Raw genomic sequence first — 25,103 nt, forward strand, 5'->3', positions numbered from 1 at the left:
CATCATCCTATTTCGGTCTCCGCACTCCGCGCTACCACAACGCAATTATTGACGTATGGGAATAAATAATGCAGAGGATTAAAATCCACAGGTGCATCTTTCTTCTACGCTTCATTTGCCTTTATCCCCGAGTCTCTTAAACTCTTCTTCGGTGCCGGTGGCGTGACAACAAGGCAAGAACAGCTGTGAAACTGCTGATAGAGAAGAGAGGGAGAGCAGTACTAAGGGATAGTGACGCGGACAAGAGACAAAATAGAAGCAAGCTGTGAGTGCTCAAAACAGCTGATCAAGCATTGATATAGCTTGACTTCCCATTGCAAAATAAGAAAAAAAGATGATACACACCACACTTTTTTATTAACTGCAAGAACAACTCAGCGCGCAACCTGAAGCGTTGGTACACAAATACTTGGTGTAAAACCAGCATGGAGCACGGATTTGACTTTTCATGACGTATGGTTCGGATCTTTACAGATGAGAGTTCTGCAGACGCATCAGCTGCATATCCGATTTATATCCACCATTACCGTATTGGCCCGAATATAAGACGGTGTTTTTTTGCATTGAAATAAGACTGAATAAGGGGGGGGGGGGGGGTCGTCTTATATTCGGGGTCTAGACATTATACCCATTCACGACGCTAGATGGCGCCAGATATCGTTGAAGCGAATGCTGAACTTGACTCTCCAGGCCAAAGTGAACCCCTGCCACGAAGAATAAGAATAAAAATAAAAATAGCGGGAGCACGAAGAAGAAACATAAAAAATAGTGGTAAGAAAGAAAAGAGAAGAAAATAATAGAAGAGATAACAGAAAATGGAGAAACGTAGCGACAATCTGGAGAAAAGTGGGTCGAAGATTGGCCAGGTTAACCGGCAGTTGAGGAGAAGTTATGATGTCATTTACATTTCAAAAATCAGAAGCCATTCATTTACGAATGTGACTGTACTTTAGTTTACATATTTAAATGTTCAGATATTACGATTTGAATGAGGCAAAATAACATGCTTTTTCTCTCAAATATATTGTTAGAATCATTTGTTTCAGATGTACTGTAATTATTTTCGGTATAAAAATTAATTTGGTGTTCAAAAAGTATTTTTCAAACTTGAGTCTTGAAAAAGAGGGGGTCATCTTATCATCAGGGCCGTCTTATATTTGGGCCAATACGGTATATTGAAAAAAAAATCGATTTATACTGTTCACACTGCAGGAAAAAAAAGATCTGATCCCCAAAAAATATCCAAGACTATTGTAGGGACAAAGCATGGAAGTGACCTGCAGTGTGAACACAGCCTTTGAGGCACACATGCCAATTATTCCTCCACCTTGCTTGCCTCATTGAATTATTATTGATTGATTTCACACAAACCTTCAAAGACAAATGCTTTTTTTTGGAAAGAAACACGATGGACACTAATCGCTTGCCCCTGCAGTTGTTCCTTGAAAATCTATTCTGAATATCTTGTGTCATTATATGTTGCCAAGCAACATTTACAGCATGCCTTTACCTCGAACCATTTTCAATCTCCAACCTTTTGAAATATTCGCACCAAAGGGGAATATTTCATTGAAAAATTCTGGAGCCTAAACGGTTAATAAGTCATTTCCATCGATCTGTTTCCACTTGAAAACAGTCTCTGAACGGTGCCTATGTGTTGATATTTTGGCATCGCTCGGGTCGTCAGTCTCCCGCAGCACCTGTGGCCTCATTCCTTTGGCTCACATAGCTTCCCAATGACAGACTGACACCATGTTATGAGCGGAGGGCTGTCATGTCATTTGTGTGTGTGTTGTGTGTGTGCGTGAGTGTGTGTAAATGAGCGCGTATGTCTGGGTGTTACATTACAGACAAGGTGGTCAGCCACACACAGAATGGGGCACAGGCGGTATGTGAGCTCTTTTGAGTAGCGGCTCCTCATTAGTTTTCTTTGCATCAAGCATAGCTGACCCCGATATTGCTTCTATGCTCCCCCCCAGTTGTGGATAATTACATGGCCGACTTACATTATGACGTTAAAATTAATCCTGTTAAGACTTGAGTTTGGATTTGCCTCAAAGCACTTCTTGCATACCCTCAGGTGTTGTGTCGAAAGAAAACTCTTGATTGTCTTCGTCTGGTTGATCTCGAAACTCCCCTAACCAAAGTAATACAGTCCAGGTGAACAACCTTTTCCATTAACCTTGCCTGCACTCCGCACCCTCGGGACAAGTCCAGTTCACAGCTGTGCGAGAGCGTCACTCACCCCAGGCAGCCGGAGGGCCATTAGAGCAGACCTGCCATTTTCAGCAGGGGAGCTAAGAGGTTGCGCTGTTGTCTGACAAGTCCGGTGGGCTCAGGTGAGAACGTCTCGGCGGCATTGTGATGGATGGGCCTGAGAGCTCCAGGCTTAAACTTCAAGTTTTGAACTGACAGCGATGCACACCTCACCCTCTCACAAGAAAGCTGAGCCCGCACCTCCCCCCGGTGTAACAAAGGCTGCACATTAATTGTCAATAGGTGCTGTCTAGGCTGTTTTTGAAATCTGGACTATTATGAATAATGGCAACTGCGAAGATGCAACTACCCAGGGGATCAACTCATCGCATGCAAATAGAGTTGAGGATTTGGTGTCTTGCTCAAGGGCACTTTGGCAATGCTTCGGAAGGGAACAGTCCTCTTTCCATCCTGTAGGAACCAGTGGCAATTTCCCTCTGTCCCTATAAACTACAGCCTTTTATTCATTAGTGCCAAAAACACATTTGGATTTATGTAACAGACGTGAATAATAGTTTAATTCTTTCGGTATTTACCAAGGTGGGAACAGTGAGAGGAGAACGCCATCCCTTTACCAGACAATGGGGGCAGCTCCCCTCATTCCATTTCAAGTCAGCACAGAGAGAGGTGCGCGGTGTGCATGGCATGTAGATGCAGGAAACCAGCGTGATTACAATAATAAATGTGAAATTATGAAACTAATTACAACAATGAATTCATTGAATGGTTTTCGACAACAATTCAGAGTGATTGTCCCACACTGGTGTCATATTTATGAATAAAATACAGCGTCATGTCGGGAGCTGAGAATCTGTCTGCCTGCACCATAAGGGCCATCACAATTGATTGCCCCACATTACGCCACAACTTAGACCTGCTTTTCGCTGGTCTAAAATCTAGTCGACAATGTGTCACCTAATTGGGGCATGTAATTTAAAATAAATGCCCTCGGTCTGTCGGAACGCCCAGTAAGGCATTAACGCAGTCTGGCAAACCCCAAACACGGTAAACTAGACTCTTTGAAACCCTTCGCTGATTAAGAGCTAAACAAATACACTTGATCTGTAAAAACTGCACGACACATCCGTTTTTTGGGCAACAAAAAAGTAAGGTGGTAATTGACCAACTCGATTCTAGCTGGAATAACGACAAAATCATTTGGAATCTCTGCGACTTCAACTTTAACAGTCACATTAGGTCCACAACAAAATCAGCTGCCAATCATCTTAAACAAATACTGTTCTGAGTTAGGCTTGTCGAGTTTAGTAGGTTCTTCAAAGTGTAAGGGTCACCTGCCAGCAGAGAAAGCGAGACACCTCCTACTACCTTTCGAACACCTCTGCTGGTAGTTTGTGGTCCTTGGTGGGCGGAGGTTGCCATATCAGAGGCCGCGAGGGAGGAAAGAAGGCAGAGCAGTTTTGAATTTAGGTGAAGAGTGAAGCAATAAACTAGAGGGACATGTGAGAATACCTGTAATGCAAACAGATACAGGTAGAGTCTGTGTATACACACACACACTGGGAGGCAGCCATGCAACCTCACTCGTTACATCTCTCCGTAACCTTCCCTTCACACTTAGGCTCCCGGCCTGTGCCCACCAGTCCCCACAGATCACAGTTTGGACATCGAGCATTCCTCAGTCTGTTGTGAGAAAAGGTCGTCTGGGGATCAAGGTCCAAGTGGAGTCAGAGCCACAACAGGCCGAGACAGGCCAGGCAACACAAGGAGGTCTACTACTTTTAGCCGTGCCGGCTGGGTGACTTTCAGAGACGTAGAGGGCAAATCAGGCATCCCTTCACCCATGAACAATGTGAAGTGTGTGTGAGTGAGCGTGCACGAGTGTGGATGTGTCAATAACGCCAATTATGGTCCAATCCAAACAGAATTAAGAGTCAAAACCTGCCCGTGTTTCCTGCTACTTGTCAAAATTTTGGCCAAGGCTTGTGGTACAAAATGTGCTGGTGAGGTCGTGTGCTTTAGCGATTTTTACACTTACTCAACTTGGACTGAGGTTTAAAAAATGTCAGTTGTCAAGCAGCAAAGCAATAAAAAAAAGGAAGAAAACCGGGACTCTAAAATGGAGAAAATTAGATTTGGAGGTGATGAAATGGCTTTTTCACTGGAAAAAAAAATAACTGACATGGCTTAAGTGTTTTTTTTTTCCTGAAGGATATTTTTGTCTTTAAGACACCATTCAGGTCACACTTGGTTAGCCGAGGAACATCAAGTAAGGGAGGAAACACTGGGCTGTATTCTTTTACAAATGCAAGCTGGACTGCTAGGACTCAATGGAGCTTTGTGTACGCAAGTGATGGTGTTGAAATAAATCGGCGGCCACACTGAGACAAGACTGGCTCCTGTCCTCCAATAAGAGGGCTTTGCATGGTATCTCCCTAAAAAGGTGGATTCATTAGGGTCGGGATGGGAGGAAACCCTGCCCTTAACCGAGGTGCACACATATTAAGGATTGCATGCATGTCAGTATTCAGCCTGCTTTGACTCCCAATTTCCAATGTGTTTTCCTTTCTTGCACTACTGCTGCTGCTGCTGCTGCTGCTGCTGCTGCTGCTGAGTGAGGCAATGCTGCTCCAAAAAAACACCCCATGAAAACAACATTATGGAACTTTTTTTTTTTAAACAAGACCTCTATAAAACGCAGCCCATTCTGATGAAACACCGACTAGTCATATGGAGAATGCTGCACATGCTCCAGTTAAACCCCTGAACTAAAACAAGACGCAAAACAGAGCATTGACACATTATAAAACATTATTTAATTTTCTGCAGCATATTCTGCTCCTGACTCTTTTTCTAATTAGCACTTCAGGCAGTGGAGGTTGCAGCTGCTACCACAAAAGCAAAATACAGTCGACTATTTTAATTTTTTTGCCTTATGCAGTGGTCACAATGTAGTCAATGAGTTTAGGCTGAGGATCAAATACCTGTTTGCAACAAGGCAACGACGCTGTCCGATACTTCGAAATCCTTCTGGATGTCAAGTGCGACGCCTGCAAACAGGAGAGGAAAATTTCAATGCGATGAAATTCAATTATTTTGAAAAATGACAAAACAAATACATTTGGATGAGTATGATTTATAGGCAGCCAATATCAGTGGGCAGTAATAGCGCTTCAGTGATCAAGTGCTTCCATAATGGGCGTAAACATCATTAGCAGTGGCCTGTGATAATTGAACAATTTGCGTTTTAATGTCGCGACACACAACGAGCCACCTCAGCGGGCACCTCCGTGAGATTAAACATCGCCGACGGCTCCGATCAAAACACATGGATGAAGAGCAGTGTTGTAACCGCCTTGCAGTGTGAGAACCCGCAAGGTCTTGGAAGGCATCTTAAGCCTGTTTCTGTAACCCAAGTACCTTTTTTGCAGAAATGAAGAAAATTCCCATTGCATGCACTGCTCTCATTACAAAATGAACTTCTCTTGACATGATATGCGTTTTTCTAGTGTGTCCCGAAGAAAAAAAATGTAGGGACCAAATGTAAGAATACAGAATACACTGCAATTCATATACTGTATAGTTACACATGCACCTCCACACAACCCTGAACAGGATAATGAATATAGAAAATGGATGGATGTTAGGGGTCCTCACCTCTCCAATAAAAGACGATTCAATATGCATCTTGAGACATGAGGTTAAATACCATTCAAAACCTGAATATTGTCAAGTTGAATGATTCAAATGATTAAATTCAGCACGATTAAAATTTGATTTCATCGGGGAGGATAGCTGTTTATTAATATGTAACAATATGGAGCCTATTCCAGCCATCTTTGGGCAGTAGGCAGGGGACACCCTGAACCGGTTGCCAGCCAATCGCTGGGCACACAGAGATGAACAACCATTGGCGCTCAAAATCACACCAAGGGACAATTTTGAGTGTTCCATTAACCTGCCACGTATTTTTTTGGAATGTGGGCGGAAACCGGAATACCCGGAGAAAATCCACACGGGCCTGGGGAGAACATGCAAACTCCACACTGGGAGGCCAGAGCTGGAATTGAACTATGAGGTCAATGCGCTAACCACTGGGCCGCCACCAAACTCTTCAAGTTAATTCAATTCAAAGTAGGGAAAAAAAATCATCAACATCAAACCCGTTGCACACAGATTTATAACATCACTGGCGATCCAACCAAAATTAAAGTCTTGCAAGAATCATTACAATAAAATGTGTGCAATGTTGCGTGCTTGGTAGCGCTCCTGTCCTCCTACGAAACACAGCTGGGGATTGCAACACAACTCCCCGAAAATGAAACGAGGGCATGACTAACATTTTTTTTAAAAAGCTGGCAGCCTGTGATCTTTCCAAGCTTGACCTTGTACAACCTGACCTGGAGGCTCTTGCGTTGGAGTTTCTGCAATAAATTACTTTTAGGAGCGGCATGCAAATTGTCGTCTGCAGAGAGGGGTGTTTGGGTTAACAACGGAGATCATCACCAAGTGGGTCATCAGGTTCCCTCGCTATGGTGCTGGCCCTGCTATTTTCAGCATAGGCATGGCTTGGCGTCGTCAGCTGGGGGAAGACATCCTGTTTCAAAGAACACGTAATATACTCGGGCAGGTGCGCCGTATGTTCTTCCTGAGCTGTGAATTATCCATACATAGTGAATTTCGTACAGTATATTTGACTCTAAAAAGGCTATATTTGGTCCGAGTCTAAACGGAGTAAAATAAGACTTAAATTTTAAACACAAACAAATGTTGAAGCACATTTACTTAAACATTTACCCAAGCCACTCCTACTGTGGGTTAATCGCAAGCGTTTCCAAAAGAACCCACTTTGGAAGTACAAGTATTCCGCATTACAAGAGTAATCTACTTCCTCACACCAGGAGTTGCATTAAGATTGTGATTTCATTCCTCAACCCTTAAGTGAACCCTTTTTTTTATACCGTGCAAGAAAAATTTACTCAAAATTTTCCGTGTCAAATTTTTCAGGTCAACTGTACTCCCCGAAATTTACTGTGTGGCGATCCATTGGAAATCATGCCATACTTTAAATATGAAATTACTTGCGCAGTGCATCTTGAAGTGAAACTGATCTTCTCCAATGCCGTATGTGCAGCTCATCTACAGGCTACTTTGAAGAAGTGTGCGTTTTTGCACTATGTACTTGTTACATACACCCCCTCTGAGACAAAAGATGCTTAAATCAGAAAATCTGCGCACATATTTCAAGGTCACTAGACACAGAGTGTGTACATTCCACGACGGTGCTTGAGTGACAAGTCATTGTGAGGAATCGACACAGCCTCAAAAGTGTGCAGCGGCACCTTTTCTGACTTCAGCGCATGGGTGAATATCCCTCTGAATGAATTAGTGAGGTTGTTTTGGTAAACTCTTTCTTCTCTCACCTGCCACAATATGGCCACAAAACCAACAGCGAATTAAAGAAAGGCTTGAGTTGGTCCCCAGAGAGAACCACCTGCAGACGGGGAGGCTCAGGGATTAGATCAAATTCTATATGTTCCTTCTATAAACCTTTGATATAGTTCTTAAGACTGATGCCCAGATAAAGCGAGAAAATATCACGTTCTGGCTCATGATGATGACTGACATCTTGTTGTCATCCATAAACGTTGAACGTGGCAGTGTATCAGGGAGGAGACACAGTGTTTATCAGTATACCCTCCCAAATTTATCTGTGCTCTTCAGTAATTAGGCCAGAAGAAGTATGTGAGCTCGCCGGGGCATACGAGCAGCCTCCCACGTGCAAGGGGGGAAGGCGGGGGGCGGGGTGGGGATTCCTACGGCAGATGGTGGAGTCTCTCTTTCGGACACAATCTAAAATTTGTGTGCGCCACGTAGATAAACTCACACCACACATCCACCCGAAAAATATGACGGGTAGAACCGATTTCATTGTTAAAAAAACAGAGCTGGAAGGAAAACGGAAACTCATACTGGATGCCTATTGCGCAGTATTTCCAACTTTTCTGGAAACCTGTTCAGAAACGAGAAACATTTTGCAATCCAGCTGCAAAAAACTCATTAATTTGCGTGATGTAAATCATGTTTTTGCACTAGATTCAAGGGCAGTGAGCTGTGTAATGAACTGTGCTAATCTGGAACAGATTACAGAGAGCAAGTAGCTCTGTGTTTTTGTGCGGCAGCCTATCAGACTATCATATCAAGTCTTAGCCAGGTCCCGCAAAGCCCTTCAAAAAACAAACAATGTCCTTTCTGTTTGTCTTCCCCATTAATCAACTTGCTCTCTCTGAAAATATTTCATCATTTTATTTGGAAAGGAAGCAGTGACTTTTTGGAAGAAATGCAGCAACGGATGAATGCTAAAATGTGTGATGATGAGGTAATACAAAGACGAACCCTCTAAACTGGCAGCAGAGAGTACAGTTGCCATGGCAATGCTGAGTACTCAAAAAAGATAAAGGTCAAGTATCCACACTGGAATTGAGGTGTGTCTTTTTGCAATGCTCTCCTTCCTTTCCGTTGAATCTTCGGCTTGCTTATTCTCTCACCGTGCATTCACTGATTCCTGTTCCAAAGGTTATTTGGACATCAGAAACTGTGAAAAAAAAACATCGTACTTTTTGACACATTCACAAACGGTATCAAGTCACCGCAAATGTTGGACAAAAACTCATTAAAACAAACTTAATTAGTTTGTCGGACCTCCTGGGGGTTTCCCGTGCGTGTGAGCATGACGCAAAGCAAGAGCCATTGGAGGAATGTGGATCCTCCTGACTGAACACAGCTATATCAGCAGCTTCCATCTTCTTTTACCACAGCATTGTACCAGCCAGCTTGAAGTCTGACGCAATACTCTGGGCGCTCCCTCGATCAATAATGGGAAATGACACACAGAATACATGTCAATCTTAACAGTCTTAACAGCCTCGTCTTGTCAGTCATCTTAATTGTGAAGTGAAATACTGTCCTGGCCAAACGTTTTTAGACCACACTTAACTTTGTTGTTCTCATGACTTTTTCAGAACAAAATAGATTTACACGGGTATGGCATATAATTCAAGGAAGAAATCACTGAAATTTGAGGACCTGGATTAAGGAATTAATTTTCAATGTGTGAGTCACTGCAGGATTAATGGAAGTGTCCACCCGTTTTATGCTTGATTAGCTTGTGTAAAAATCCTCTGAATCAGGAAGTAGCCTGCTAACTGACAAACAAACAAATATACTCTTCACTATGGACCTCTATTAACAATTTGGCCGAGATGGCCCAACACTTTCGCAGTGTAACTTTTGAGTAGTGCACCGGAAGTGGGAAACATTGGTTTCAAATAAGAGGAAGAACCGCGGTCACTACCTAAATGTTTTTTTGTCCTTTTTGACTATTTATGGTTTCATACTTGTTCAGGCAGAGACAGAGTATGATTTTGACAGCCCATTCAGTTGTAATTTAAATATTTGATGAATCAGGGTTAATATATGTTTAGATTTTTATTAGTTAGTTTTTATTTAGTTTTTTTTATGGAGTATTTGTCAAGTGCAAGATTTTTTTTTAAAGTCACTAAATGTGTAAAAACAAAAAAAGTAAAGTTACACCTTCCATCTCCTGAACAGACAATGATTTAAATAAATACATTTCAAATAAATGATATTACTGGACAAAGTTGACAAGAAAGGACATTTGCTATTTTGAATTGATACACTAATCCGGGTCAAATTAGCCATGAAACTCCAGGGCTGAAAATGAGTCCCACTCCGACCCTGCTTCAATGTGACCTTTCAATAACAATTTGCCTGAGTTGATCCAACACTTTTGCACAGTAACTTTTGAAACCATGTTAGTGACGTTATTGTTCTGCTGGACTTGAGATAGCACGTTTTGACTCCCAACAGAACATTCACACAACAGTCGGTGCAATGCAGCGCTGACACTTGCTCCACCCTCTCATAAAGTCTGTCTTTGTGTGACCCCTTTTTCAATGAGCGGAAAAGACACGCAAATTGGTAGACAGGCCACAAATGCTGCATTTACATGAGCGCGTGTGCAGGCGTCAATACAGATATTAACATTTGCTCGCTGCTATTTTTGGTTTTGTTGTAAAATCACACAACAGCCGACGCAAATGTCAATTGGGTACAAATTTTACATTAAGATATCCTTTATTTGTCCCACTCTGGGGAAATTAGATCCCCGGCAGAGACTGAATGTCCAGGTTCTATTTCTGCCCAGAGAAAGTAGGTGAAAAGGAAGGGGAGAATAGCCTGTCCTATTTAAGAGCAGTTATATGCATGAATAAATAGGTGATGGCCTTAAAAAGTCAGTCAGGGTGAGTGAAGCATTTTTCCCCCTTGTTTACATTTATATAGAGTAATGGGGGTGTGCACCTCTATCCCCTAATTTCACTGTCACTGCGTGTGTATTTGTGTGTGTATCTGCCTGTGTGTGTGTATGTGCATGTGTAAGTGACGGGGAAGTAGTGGATGGAAGTCATTCATTCTGGCCAGGTTCTGGCGTGCGGCGGTAAACCGCCGTGCTGATGTGGCTCCATCCTCCCCCCCTTCCATTCTAGCAAAAGGGGGTGATCACCCAGTCAGTATAAATAGTCAGTGAGAGACCAAAGCAGGGAATATAATAACCGAGGAGAAAGTGCATGTTTGGGTTTGTTCTGGGTTTGATCAGTTTTTAGATGCAAGCATGAGATAGACACTGCGGGGGACAAACAACGTGCAGAACCAAGCCGCCATGAAGAGCGGTTCAGACTGAAGTGAAGAGAAGTCGACCGCAAATATGTCCCGTTGTGGCCGGTGGGCTCCTGACCGACTGTTCTCCTCCCTTGCCATGTGGCCACAGTGGATGAGGAAGCCAGTTTTTTTTCCCCCCTCGTTTCAATTCTTTCCTCTGTCACACAGAAAGGAAATGTAGTGCAGATGTCTGAGAAACAGTGAGGATTTGGCTTCACGGTCAGTCTAGAGTGCATGTTGAGGTGGATTTCCCCCACAAAAAAAATAACAAGACATAGAAACTATTCATTGTTGAGTGAAAATATGTGTCCTCTAGTATCATACTTGGGAGAAGCCTTCCTATCGATTTCAAGCATTTCTCCAGTATGTCCTTTACGACAGCATTCGCAAAGGACATATTTAGATGCATGTCTTTAAACGTACTTATCACATGAAAAATATGTTAAAATTTTAATGCTGTGAGAGAAACGCCGCAGTTGAGTCTTCACCCGCTCTCAAACTTGTTGGCCAGACAAGTCGTTCTTATTAAGTGGATTACGGGTCATAATATACTGTAGCTCAACAGGCCTCTGTTGTTTGTCCCACATTAGAGTTCTGTTGTCCAACAAGTAACTGGTGTGCACCTGTAGCACTTTGTTTCGACTATATGGTGCCCAAAGCGCAGCTCACAATGGTCCATCCATCCATCCGTCCATTTTCTGAACCGCTTGATCCTCACTAGGGTCGCGGGGGGTGCTGGAGCCTATTGCAGCCGTCTTCGGGCAGTAGGCGGGGGACACCCTGAATCAGTTGCCAGCCAATCGCAGGGCACACAGAGACCAACAACCATCCACACCCACACTCACACCTAGGGACAATTTAGAGCATCCAATCAGCCTGCCATGCATGTTTTTGGAATGTGGGAGGAAACCGGAGCACCCGGAGAAAACCCACGCAAGCCCGGGGAGAACATGCAAACTCCACACAGGGAGGCCGGAGCTGGAATCGAACCCGGTACCTCTGCACTGTGAAGCCGACGTGCTAACCACTGGACTACCGGGCCGCCCTCACAATGGTCATTGGCTGGATATATGTTGTGCTTAGAGCAGTCAGCTTCAAAAGTTACTTGAAGGGACTGTATGTGACTGTTACGGATCGTATTTTTTGGAGGACATATTTATACATTTTAGATAATGTACATCAAGAAATGTGTGAGATGTCAAAATCATTCAGCCTATTGGTTATCACGGTGGACCGCTAAGAGTTCGCAGGCTAGCGGGCTAGCTTGACGCGCAACTTTTAAGTCAATAATTACCTGTATATACTGTAATATATATATATATATATATATATATATATATATATATATGTATATATATACTGTATATATATATATATATATATATATATATATATATATATATATAATATATATAATTTTTTATATGTTCTCTCTCGCTCTCATATATATATATATATATATAATATATATATATGAGAGCGAGAGAGAACATATAAAAAATTATCTATCTATCTATCTATCTATCTATCTATCTATCTATCTATCTATCTATCTATCTATCTATCTATCTATCTATCTATCTATCTATCTATCTATCTATCATCCATTCATCCACCGATCCATCCATCCATCCAAACTAAAAGCACAAAGACACCCTGCAACCGTTTTGATCGATTCCAAGCAAAAAAAAAAAGTAAATGTAATATGAAACATACCTGTCACTCTACTTTTTTTAAGATATGTTTTTTTTCATAGAGGGAGCATGAGCAGGATAAGCATCGGAAAATGGATGGATAGATACACTGCACCCAAAATAAACTGAACAGTGAACTACGATCTATCCACAGAGAGTTTTGCTATTAAGTTATTAGCAATGTATCCATTCCTTATACAGTATCGGCCTCCAGGCTTATTTAGGAATCTGCAGTCATTTCAATGATCAAAGCTTGATTTTGTCTGAGGCGGTCTTCAGTCTAATACTCGACATTTGTGACAGTTTAACTGGGGCAAAATCACATGAATGGCTTGAATGTCTGCCAGCTTCGCCACTTTGATTCATAGCCTTTTTTTTTTAAACACAATTATCTTTCACGAATAAAAAGGTTTTAATTCAGCTCTGGTGCTGCAGAACATTAGTCCCAGCCGGTACGTGCTAAATATTTGATGGCTACAGAGGGAATTCACGGTGACGCACCACAAGAGCAGACTGAACCTATAGCCTTTCAATAATACATTCGAGGGGGCAGCTCACTTGTTCGGGAGATTATGCATTAGATGGGATAGAAAAAGGGGCAGTGAAGCGAGGCAAAGGTATTTCAGGGAAGATGAGTGACTGACAAGGAAGGTGGTCTGTCTAGCCAAGGTCGAGTTGTGCGCCCTTTCTGTATTCCTCTGAGACACTGGTTTGAATTCTCCTCGTGGTCCACCGTGCGAGGTGAGGTGTAGGGGTGTAAGAAACAATCCGTTGCTTCATTTGTTACAAAAGAATTTATATTCTATATGTTAGCCCACCGATTGCATTTTGCATTGTCTTGTAATGATTAAGCCAAATGGACTTCAACCAAAGCGATGTCGTTGCTCTAAATACACAAGTATTTTTTTTGTTTCATTTCATGTTTAATTGGATATTCATTCTTTTTTTAGTAGCGCTTTTGCAGTGCCGTCAATTTGTCATTCTGTTGTAGCGCAACTCTGCCATAAGAATGCGAGATAGAAATCACTTTGTATTCATGCTGTTGTGAAAACCTTGAAATCCTAAAGGCAACAATGTATCATCCTGTTTTATTGTGACTCCCGGTTTAAAGTTCGGGTGAAATCAATGTCGGCAATGTTTTGTGAGTGTGACGTGGGTGGGCAAACAGCAGCCGCCTGGACTATGTTATCGCATACGGATGAGGAGAAGCCTGATGAGATTTTTCATATCAGTGAAGCAGATTAAGTCATCGTATATCATTTGTGATTCCGTGTATTACCGGTACTTTCCCCGCTTCGATTTGAGCACATGAATTAGCGATGGGTGGTATTCTGTAATTAGTATAACTAGCTATGCACAGCCAAGAGAAAGTTTGGTTCAATTTCTGTGCTTAATCGTTTTCATTAGCATAACACCGCTTTAATTATCAACGGATTAGGATGTGTGTATCTTTCTACTAGGAAAATAACCTCTATTCGATGTCACCTCGATTGAACCACAGTGTGAGTCTTTCTTAGGCTGTTATATCATCCACAGGTTCTCTGGGCCTCGATACTGAGTTGATATGTAATCCAAAGAGAGGAATGGGACTCTATTTTCAGTTCAATTGAGCATCAAATGGCTGCAGAATTTGCTATCTCCCAATATTCAGCAACCATAAAATATCAACTCAGGTGTAGTCATTTCAAAAAGTGGCTTTTTAAACATTTTTTTAGGGAGATATATTTCTTTCTTTTTTTTAGTCTGGAAAAAGGAAAAAACATATCGTATATCTTTTTAATAGGCTGGGACCATCAAACATAAAATGCGGCTTTGGTTTATGTACACTGGAATGTGACTATGTCTGCAAAATAAGAACACTACTTCCACTGCGATACATCAAAAAGGATTCCCGACGGGCAACCATAACGACTACATTTTGGTCATAACTAATAACATATCTGCCATTCCCATCTCATGTAATTTCACTAAGTGTAGACATTTATTTTTACTCGAGAAATTCTGAGATAAATATGCGAGTGAAACATGTTATTACTATGACCAGACTTCCGTCTGGCTTTTCATCTAAATCATACAAACAAACACATTTATACTGCGCGAGAAGCTGTCAAGGTGACCTGTGGAAACAGTCAACTGTCCAATCGCGGTCCAGCTTTCACGAGAAGTAATTTTAAGAATCACAATTTCAGTTCTGGAAATGCAAGACAGTTTAGCTCAGGCTGCTCGGTTCCTCTTTCTTTGTCTCACAAATTCGGTATGCATCACATTATTTCCTCCACTATTTTGTCAAACCTTCGCAGAAACCCAAAGATGTGTTGTTTTTTTACTCAAACTCATTCAAATGAGTTTTTCTTTCAAGTATTTTATATAAAAAAATAATGTGACCTATTTAAAAATCGAAACGATATTATTTACGACTCAAATTTTAATAAATAAGTGAGAACATTTCCACATTCTACACCCCTCTGACCACATCTCAATATGCACTGTTATGAAAATCCTACTACGGTCTCATTTACCTCTGACATCATGACACTTCGATATCAACAAATCAAACCTTAAAAAAGAACGGTACTGAAACTAGAGGAGTGCGAACACATAACAAAGCTTGCCGGCTGTCTGATATGAACTATTACGTATTCCCTCCGCTGAGCTGTTGACACTATCACATGTAAATGCAGGGGGGAAAGATGATTGTTATTTCAGAAGCTCGGCTTTTCAAATACAGTGCCACTGTAAATAAAGAGCGTATGTGAGATGACGGCAGCTGTGAGCATATGAAGAATCGTAAATATACAGTACTGTAGATAATGTTATGACTAACCGGAGCTGTGCTTTCTCAGCTACTGGTCAAAACTGCGCTCAACAGCGAATTACAAATTTGGCCCTTCCCTGAAACGCAAACGTACAAAAATGAAACAAAATGTACAAATACCTCCGTTGCCTCATGATGCAAACTGGCGAAGAATGCCCCGTACCTGACTGAATTGTTAATGATCGGTTAATTGATTATGAGCCCATCCCTTGTGTATAAAACATGACGAAATATTTACTGCTTGGTGCTTTCTACTGATTATTATTATTATTGCCGATTTGTCTTACTGATTATTGTGCGTGTTAAATCGCTCCATGTACAGCACTTTGTATGCAGCGATTGCTGTTTGAAAGTGCTCGAGAAATACTGTTAACTTCACTTGACTTAAAATTAAGTTTGTTTGGTTTTTTTTTTCAAAATCGATTGTGTGTGAACAATGGTGAGCATGTTTGCCTCACAGTCATAATGGTCAAGGTTCAAATCTCAGTCTCCTCGATGTGGTTGAATGGGGTTTTCAAAATAATCCATTGACCACCCACACTCTCAACAATTCACAAGTGGAAATGTCTGAATGGATGCCCTATGATTGGTTGTCAACTAGACCAGGCCAAGATTATTATCCATCCACCCATCCACCAATTTTCTGAACTGCTTTATCCTCACAAGGATCGCAGGGGGGTGCTGGAGCCTATCCCAGCTGTCTTCGGGCAGGAGGCGGGGGACACCCTGAACGGGTTGCCAGCCAATCGCAGGGCACACACAGACAAAACAACCATCCGTGCTCACGCTCACACCTGGGGACAATTTGGAGTGTTCAATCAGCCTGCCATGCAGGTTTTTGGAATGTGGGAGGAAACAGGAGTACCCGGAGAAAACCCACGCAGGCACGGGGAGAACATGCGAACTCCACACGAGGAGGCCGGAGCTGGATTTGAACCCGGTACCTCTGCACTGTGAGGCCGACGCGCTAACAACACGAACCACACAAGGTTACTATAGTTAAGTTATTTATTTATTCAAAACACTGTAGTTCTGGTTTTGACTCAGTGATCCGATGGAATGGAATGCAGGGAGTCCATATTTTAGGCAGGATTGAGTTATTACTTGACAGTTGGTCTTACACAGCAATGTTCTGAACACATCGCCTATCTCTCCAGTTCCTTCCTGTCATCTTGTTGCCTGCCAGCAGGTAAACACCACAATCTTCTTTGATAATGATGCAGGAAGGGACGTTGCACTTTTGATGTTGGGAGAGAATGAAGGTTGGAGGGAAGCTGGGCAAATCCTTCTACAACTGACTCATCTTTGCTTCCCACTCCAACATGCCTCGAAATCTGGACTTGGCACCGCCTTACCGCATTTAGCTCATCGCCCGTGATCCGAAACACGCTCGGTGGAGGAGGCACAGGCAAACAAACGATACCACTTTGCTGTTATTTCCACACGTCCTCCCCATGATGACAGGGGAGGTTGGTGATTATCGAGTTGCTGCTCGCTATCTTTGCATGTCAAAGATCAACAGGCAGCTTGAGCAAGCTGTTGACTTGACAAGCTACTGGACTCTACAAAGATAAGAACCAGCTGAGAAGTTTCATGACAAGTCCTTGAAACAGCCACCCAGAGACCATGAACAAGACATCACTTCCATGTGGGTTTCCTTTTCGCCACGCCACTTATATCCTTGATATTCAGTTTATGCTACTTTTACAATCTTTGCCCACACTAGGAAAACAATTCTGTGTCCTTGAAAAACAACCAGGGTGCAAGAGCGGAACCTCTTCATCTTACTGGTGATACCTTTTTTCTCTTCCATGACTGGATGACGTTTCTTGAGCATTTCTAGACTAACTATGTCTTACTAGTGAGACGCTGGTTGACATCTATGGGCTACTACTCCCACTGATAGAGTGCTAGGTGCCTTTCTGTGTGGAATTTGCATGTTCTCCTCAGGCCTGCGTGGGTTTTCTCCAGGTACTCCAGTTTCCTCCTGCATTCCAAAAATACGCACGGCAAGCTGATTTTGAACACTCAAAATTGTCCATAGGTGTGAGTGTGAGCGCAGATGATTGTTCGTCTGTGTGTGCCCTGCAATTGGCTGGCAACCGGTTCAGGGTGTCCCCCGCCTACTGCCCGAAGACAGATTAGAAGCGGATTAGAAAATGGATGGATGGATGGATGGATGAATTTAGCGATTTTGTTGTGATAGTGAAAGGTATGGACGCATTGATTTGAAGATGTTTACTGTTGACCGAAAATGACATCACAGTTGATCAGGGCTCAGGTAAACAACCAATCATGGCTTAGATTCAGGAAACAGTTGCGCTGTGATGGATCGATACTTCAGCCCTGAGCAACTGTGATGTCATTTTCAGTTGACAGAAAGTGGCAAAATGGTTCAAAACTTTTTTTTTTTCTGCTTAACTCATATTTCACAAACACAATATTAATCAGAATGTCGTGTTTAGACGAGTAGAGGCACATAGAACATATTACTGTAAATAATTTTGGGGATTTCATTTCCCCTTTAACATTGTAAAAAGGAGCTGTTAACATCATTTGAAAGGATGATGTAATATGAAAGAGCCAGACATAAGATTCAAAGCAGCAACACCATTACTGGAGTCCCCTACATCTTTTTAATTCCCTCTGCTGTTCCAACTCTTGTATAATCTCTTTAATGTGTTGCTGTAAAAGAAAATAAAACAAGCACAACGCGGAAGGCCCACACAGCAGTTGACATTCATCCGCAACGTAAAATTGACTGAGATCTGCAGTGACGTAACAGCGAAATCCACTAAAGGCACCGACATCTACTTTTATATCTTATTTCTTGCTTCATTGCAGACACCTCCATTTTCCTCACTTCTTTCCTTCTCAACGCGCCGTGGAACTGAAACTTTACTGAACTCTGAGCACTTCCACGCCAGACTGTTGCGGCGAGTGACATCAGAGAGGAAATCATGTCGCGGCGAAGGAAACACATGCCACATTTACCCTGTAACCACACTGACTGTAAATGTTCGAGCGCCAGAGGTGTGAATTGCGGATGATCATGAGAAAACGGACTGAGCTACAAGGAATACATGTCAGACCGGCCGTATCTCCACATCTCTACTACTGCGTGACAAAGAGCGGGCCGCCTTAAGAGGATTATCACCACGTGCTCATCTACGTCCAAGATGCGAGAACCCAAAACGTATACAAGCACTTGTCAAGGGGAGGCATTTTGGTTTTGGGGCATTCCTGGAGTGACAGCTTGACATGCATCTTAATATGCATGATGCAAGAATTAAGCTGTAGCCCCCCCCCCCCTTCCCCTCCCTCATCATGCGATTATCTTGCAGCCCTCAAATTACCACTTTGCCGGCTAGGTGGGGGTGCGTCGGAGATAAAAGAGATCAAGCTTGACTTACTGATCAAGCAAATAACTTTAAGTGCCGAGCGTCTGCCTCCACATATCCTCATATTCTGTGAGAAACACTTAATCCCCTCCTCTTTATGAAAAACTCAAGGGGGTGTCTGCCGTGAGACCGACTGTCGGATTTAAGGTTTCAAAGCCACCTCAAATTCAATTAAATCCTATGGCATCCAAACTCGACTATTTCTTTGCACAAACTGTGAAGCGCTTTGAATAAAATGTCCACATGCTCTTTTCTAATATTTTTCAATGGGTCAAATTGCATTTGCAACAGCTGTTTGTACCAGACATGAAAATTCTTTCCTCCTTCCTCAAGAAAACAGCCTCATGTGTCGCAGTGCACACAGGACACTGCAGCCTTGTCTGCGTCACAGTCTAAGTCATAAAAAGGAGCGTTGGGCACGGCGCGTCAGCTCCGAGAGTCAGCTGAGCTTAAAGGAAAATGGCTAGTGGCATTTACTTCCTCGTACTTTCAGGAAATCTAGTTTATAGTTTGATTTGAATTATAATTACCATGTGTTTTGAATGTGTTCATGCAAAATTACATTTAAAAAAAAAGAAACCGGGTTTGATTTTGAGGTCTGCAGTCTCATCTGCCACTATTATGATGTTTACAAAATATTGTTGAACAACTATTGGGAAAATTGCGAATCATCCATCTGGTATTCCTTAGAGGCATCATATTTCTGAATGTTCTGAACTCCTGATTCCATGCCAATGTTATTTTGCGCAGAAAAAAATAAAATAAATGCAGCCTGAATGAGATGCACCAAAGAGGAAGTCTGCATGGATGTACACGATGATGACTGTTGACGGTGGAACAACGTTCCACAGCTGACATCATGCCGCTGTTCATGAGACATTTTTATGTGCCGGTTTCAGCTCTGATACACGAGATTAGCCGATAGCTTGAAGTCTTTGACAACACGGTGCATCGTTGGGTGCAATTTTCACATCGTTGCTCTGATGTCTGGGATGGTCACTCTCCGTTCTCACTGACAATGCTTTATTGATCCACGCGCACAAAACACATACTACAGTCATGGCTATCGGTACAAAGACCTTTTGACGTTCAGGAGAAGGGGTGGGGCGGGGAATAGGGGGTCGTGGCATCACTTCTGCTTCATGCTGCCTGTATTCGACATCTACTTTCTTCTGACTGCCCTCCTTCCACTGCAGCAGCCCCCTCCTGTGCTCACAACTGCCCTCATCCATTCATCCCTGGAAGGGTGGTCGGGTGCAGAGGGGGAAGCATTTATTCTGGGTGTTTGCTTTCTGTGGGTGTGCACTCATGCCTGCTTAATTGACATTAAGATCTACGACTTGGGATTAGGTACCTGCTACTGGGCGGAGTCAGGGTGAGAAAAAAGACTGCAGGACATGCAGAAAGCAAAGAGGATGAACAGAAAAGATGAAAAAGTTAACTGAAGGCTGAAGGGCAGGAAAGGTGGATTCACGAAGCGACTGCTGCTCACTGTATCCAATCACAATCACGCATGGTCAAACAGTCTGAGGCTCCAGCCGTACCACAACCCTGAACAGGCTGACGTGAGCAAGGTAGTAAATGGAAGCAGGGTTCTACATTAATGGCCCAATGGCCCTTGAAGGGCCACCACGTGACTGTATTGGGTAACCCAAAGTTTACTGACACTGTCCCAATTGGACCGGTATACATTCTTTTTTGTGCATAAATTGATCATTCATCATGGATATGATTTTTAGATTTCTTCAGAGTGTAAGGTGCATTGCAAATCAACTCTATCGTAATCAAGATTTTTTTTATCTCATCATACTGATGAGATAAAGCTGCAAAAAAAACAGATTTCCAGGTTATCGGTATAGCTGTGGTAATATATATACAGTATATGTGTATGTTTTTAAAAAATAATTTTTACCACCAACATTATCGAAGAAAAGGAAGCAATTTTCCACTGTCAAGGGTTGCCAGAGTAAGTCACTCGCATGCTATGTTTGGCACAATATTTACAGTGGACCTTCCTTATGCAACCAAGCCGTTGGGTGGGCCGCCCGCTATGACCAGCATTTAAACCCGATCCAGTGTGATCCACTGTGTCATCCAGCCGCCACTATCTTACATTAAAATAACTTCACCTTCAGTACAAAGCAAACCTCCAAAATAACGAGCAGCTTCAGCTCTTCGCCCAAATCTTCAACCCCAAAATAATGAACACAACCGTGGGTAACCTAATCGGCTCAAAATCTGCAGCTACTCAGCAAGTGGGTTAGGAAAGCAACCCAGCATTTTTCTACCGCGCATTCAAAATACACCCGTGAGGATGTGCAATATTGCACATGCAGTCGGAGACAATGCAAGACAGATGCAACGTGTTGGTAAGCTTCCACCATCTAATTACTACTGCAATGTCGCTCACCCAGCGGGGGAGGAGAGAGAAAACCTCACAGCGAGATTGGAGGAGTTGGAGCGAGCAGAAGGATGGCCGATAAGCTCACGCTGTATGTTTGGTACATATTATTTCTGTCTGATGGTCCAATGCACATTATGCCCATTCATAATGCAAAACCGCCATGCCGAGTTAAGGTGGCAGGGATGGGTGAGCCACACCCACATCCGCCCAGCGTACATGCCCCATTATCACCTCCTTTTTACAGCAAATTTGTGACTTCACATTTTCCACCTATAAATGTTGATTCAAGACCTTGATTCAGATGAAAATAATTTTCAACCCTTTTGCCAGGCCAACAGAGATGGTGAGACTAGTCTCAGAATCTCTGCACACGGTCTGAGTGGAGGAATGGATGTTGCAGCAGCAATCTGATGCCCCGCCTGCAGTGATCATCAACACCCTCTCAAGACTCACCCTCTTCAGAACTGACAGATTAGACCCGAAACCCTCAGGATGCTGAGCCACAGGCATGTGGCCACTTAGCGAGTACACATTGTTCCATGTTGGACCTACTCCTACTTCATGATTGCTTTCACTCCAAAAAAAAAAAATCCTATTGACTAGAAGTCAGGATTGCATGATAACATCTCAGTGTAACAATGATGGATATTTTTTTAAACCAAGCTTGCAATTCAGCAGTGTATACATCAACGAAAATAAGCATTAATAAAAAGCGTTACTCAGGAATCACTTCCTAGAACCACCTAATACACTTCCCTCCATTATTTGGTGCTGCAGCAATATTTTTAACTCATTCATTGCCACTGGGTACAATGTCCGATTGGGGAATGTATTACTTGTTAAACACTGGAGTTGAATTGCTTTTTTTAATTAACCCCAGCATGATCTTTTAAGATCGCATTGAATATCATCTCAATAGCACAGTAGATAATCATTTCATCTTAATCTGTATGTTAAAATGTCGGTTTTGGTTTCACAAAGAATGTTGTCTTGGGGACAAAAATGCGGCCAAGAAGAATTAACACCACATGGCTTCATCTCATCATCTCCAAGCAAGCTGCAGCATACAATATTGTACTATTTCTCCACCTCCAGCCCACTTTGCTCATTTTCCCTCCTTCATATCCACCCTAAACATCCATCAATCATAATCGACGCGTCACGCTTGTTTGTGGAAGAAGCGTGGCCTCGGTGGATCGATCCGTAATTATCTGCGGCATATCAGTGATCACCAACCTACTGTGGAGCATTTCCTTGAGAGATAGCGAAGGCGCGTCCGCTTGATTAAATCAGCTCGGAGTCTACGAGCATGGAAATAACACAGCAAGTGTGTGTCCACTGCGCCGAGGCGATCCCATTGTTCCGCCCGTCTGAGCCGAGGTGAGCTCATCAAGACTAAAGAAGCTTCCAGCCAATTAATGCGCGGACAACAGTCCAGCAAAATAAAATGAAAATTACAACGTGATCTTGAAAGATTTTGTTGTAGTAGTGAGAAAAAGGAAATCCTTACCGGCTACTGTGCATCTGTCCATGTAATTGAGGACGTTCCCGAAACTGAGGATCACAGCAGCGACGACCGGCGAGCGGCATCGGAGCAGCGCCGCGCGAAATTTCTGCCCGGGTTTGCAGGCGTGCAGATCCGGGTTGGATTTGAGCGCGGGGCTCATGCTGCCCGACAGCGTGCGCACCTCATCCAAATTGCTGCAGCCTTCCAGCTCGCACCCATCACCTTCCACACACATACTGGTGAAAAAGTGATCGGAGGAGAAGAAAAACCAGAAAAGGAAAAAAATTGATATATTTGGACGGCGACCGGGGTGAGCGGTCCTCCGTGGGAGTTAATCGCTGTGGAAGTGTTGTCTTGAAAGCGGGAGCGCAGGATGAGCTCTTCTCGGGATCATATTTTTTCCACCAGTGTGTAGTGACTGAGGGCCAGTGCGCTCCTGAGTTGTCTTTTTTCCCCCCCTGTCAACCAGGCGCGCGCAAGGGGTGTGGTTAGGAGGTCTAAACCACACCCCTTTGCGCCCTGCAGCCAATGAGGGAAACGCATCTGCCTGAGCTGCGGATGCCGAAGAAACAACGGCAAACCCGCGTGAAGAGAGACCGGATAAATCGACTGACGGTTGTGAAGAGTAAGGATGACTTCTCTTATTTAATGATTAACGTTCAAAAGAGAAATGATGATGAATAGGTTTTGCTCAGCTCAGAGTCCATCTTTCAGGTTATTGTATTTTGCATCTTTTGGTGATTACTGTATATTCTTTTTTTTTAAATTCTGTTAGTAAACTATAGTGTAGTATAATGGGAATATTTTGGGCAGAAATTTCAGGGTGGACCAAAGCTTTGACGTTCTCTTAACTTGAATTGCACATGTCCTATTATTCAATGTTTCAGTACTTTTTGCACAATTCGCTTTTCTCGAACAAGGAGCTGAATGGAAAAAGTCACAACAGGTGTTTGATTCACAAATCGACAAATACAGTACACCAGGGGTGCCAGTGGTACACCAGGGGTGCCCATTAGGTAGATCCTGATCTACCGGTAGATCTAAGACAGGTCCCAAGTAGATCCGAGGAGTATCGAGGAGAAAACAAACAAACAAACAAACATTTGTGTGTCTTTGACCATGTTAGTAATATATTTTGTGTGTTAATATACACTGCAGACTAATCATCAGTCTCATTTTCACAAAAAAACATTTAACAAATAAAATAGAGCAGGTAAATCTTAAATTTACGGTGGCGCGTGATTACGTCACCGGAAGTTGTTAGCGCTCAGCAGTTTGCAATTGCAGCTTGTGATCAGAGCTGTTGCGCTCTATCTTTTATCGTCATGATTCTCATTCAGAATTTGCTTCGTGTACAATTCACCGAGGGCACGAGCAAAGAATAGGAATCTTGGAGGGCCCAGGAAAGCACTTTAAAACGGTATGTGTGAGCTACGATAGTTAACAGGCTGCAAAAGTGCGTGGCATGCCTCCGTTTCAGGCTGTTTCTCATCATGGCGTGCGCGCGTGTGTGCGTGTGCCGGTAAGGGTAGATCCCGGGATGTTAGGTGATCGAAAAGTAGATCTTTGGCCCAAAAAGTTTGGGCACCCCTGCAGTACACAGTATTGGCACACCTGAGATGAATTACCAGGTAGTGTATTGTGATAACTGGGAGCGTGATGGCCCTCAGTAATTTACAACACCATATATTTCTTTTAATGTGGTCACCTTGACTTGCTATGTAAAAACGTGATGTGAATGGTGTTCACAATATTTACAATCAGCATGAAGCTTGCACAATCTATTTCCAGTGGAACCTTTTACGCTAAAGATGTTTATGGTTGTAACATATCAGCATTTGGCTAAACTATTCAAATAAGACAGGTATTACAATTTATATTTATTTTTTAATATGCTGTAATATAACAACAAAATGGATGAATTAATAGCTGTTAGAAAACTTTAGAAACAATTGTTTGTTTACTTTAAACAATCACCTGCTACAGCCAATGTGAGTGACATCATGCAACACTGTGATTACAAGATTACAATTTCAGCAACCCGCTGCCCTCATACTGGTCAGTCCTTATGTTGGCAGCGGCCTGTTGGTGTTCAGATTCTGCGCAGGAGGGAGAGAAGAAGATCCGTATGCTCGCTTCACATTTGACATACGGGAAATCCACACATTTCATTCCCTTTCGTTGGCTTACCAAAATGTTGTGTTGTATTGTTTTTCAGTGAGAGAGAACATGACTGAAGTCTCTACTGACCAGTATAAAGGCACCACAATGCTAAAATTGTAACCTCAGAGTCAAAGTGCGCATGCCTTCGCTCACCAGAAGAGCTTAA

General features: G+C 42.7%; 2 protein-coding genes across 2 annotated transcripts in view; one reads left to right on the forward strand and one right to left on the reverse strand.

Annotated features, from left to right (window-relative positions):
* Nucleotides 1–23,233, reverse strand: part of spns2 (SPNS lysolipid transporter 2, sphingosine-1-phosphate) — a 61,219-nt gene extending 37,986 nt beyond the window's left edge. Inside the window, exons 1-2 of the mRNA XM_052047892.1 lie at nucleotides 22,778–23,233; nucleotides 5,199–5,264 (exon numbers count right to left, since the gene is read on the reverse strand). Coding sequence (XP_051903852.1) covers nucleotides 5,199–5,264; nucleotides 22,778–23,009 — 298 coding nt within the window. The 5' untranslated portion in view covers nucleotides 23,010–23,233. The remainder of the gene's footprint in view (nucleotides 1–5,198; nucleotides 5,265–22,777) is intronic.
* The window catches only part of ube2g1a (ubiquitin-conjugating enzyme E2G 1a (UBC7 homolog, yeast)), a 99,601-nt gene that overhangs the window by 51,215 nt on the left and 23,283 nt on the right, over nucleotides 1–25,103 (forward strand). The gene's annotated exons all lie outside the window — the stretch shown is intronic.

Source organism: Hippocampus zosterae, chromosome 16 (genome assembly GCF_025434085.1).
Source record: "Hippocampus zosterae strain Florida chromosome 16, ASM2543408v3, whole genome shotgun sequence".
In the NCBI taxonomy this organism is placed as follows: Eukaryota; Metazoa; Chordata; class Actinopteri; order Syngnathiformes; family Syngnathidae; genus Hippocampus; species Hippocampus zosterae.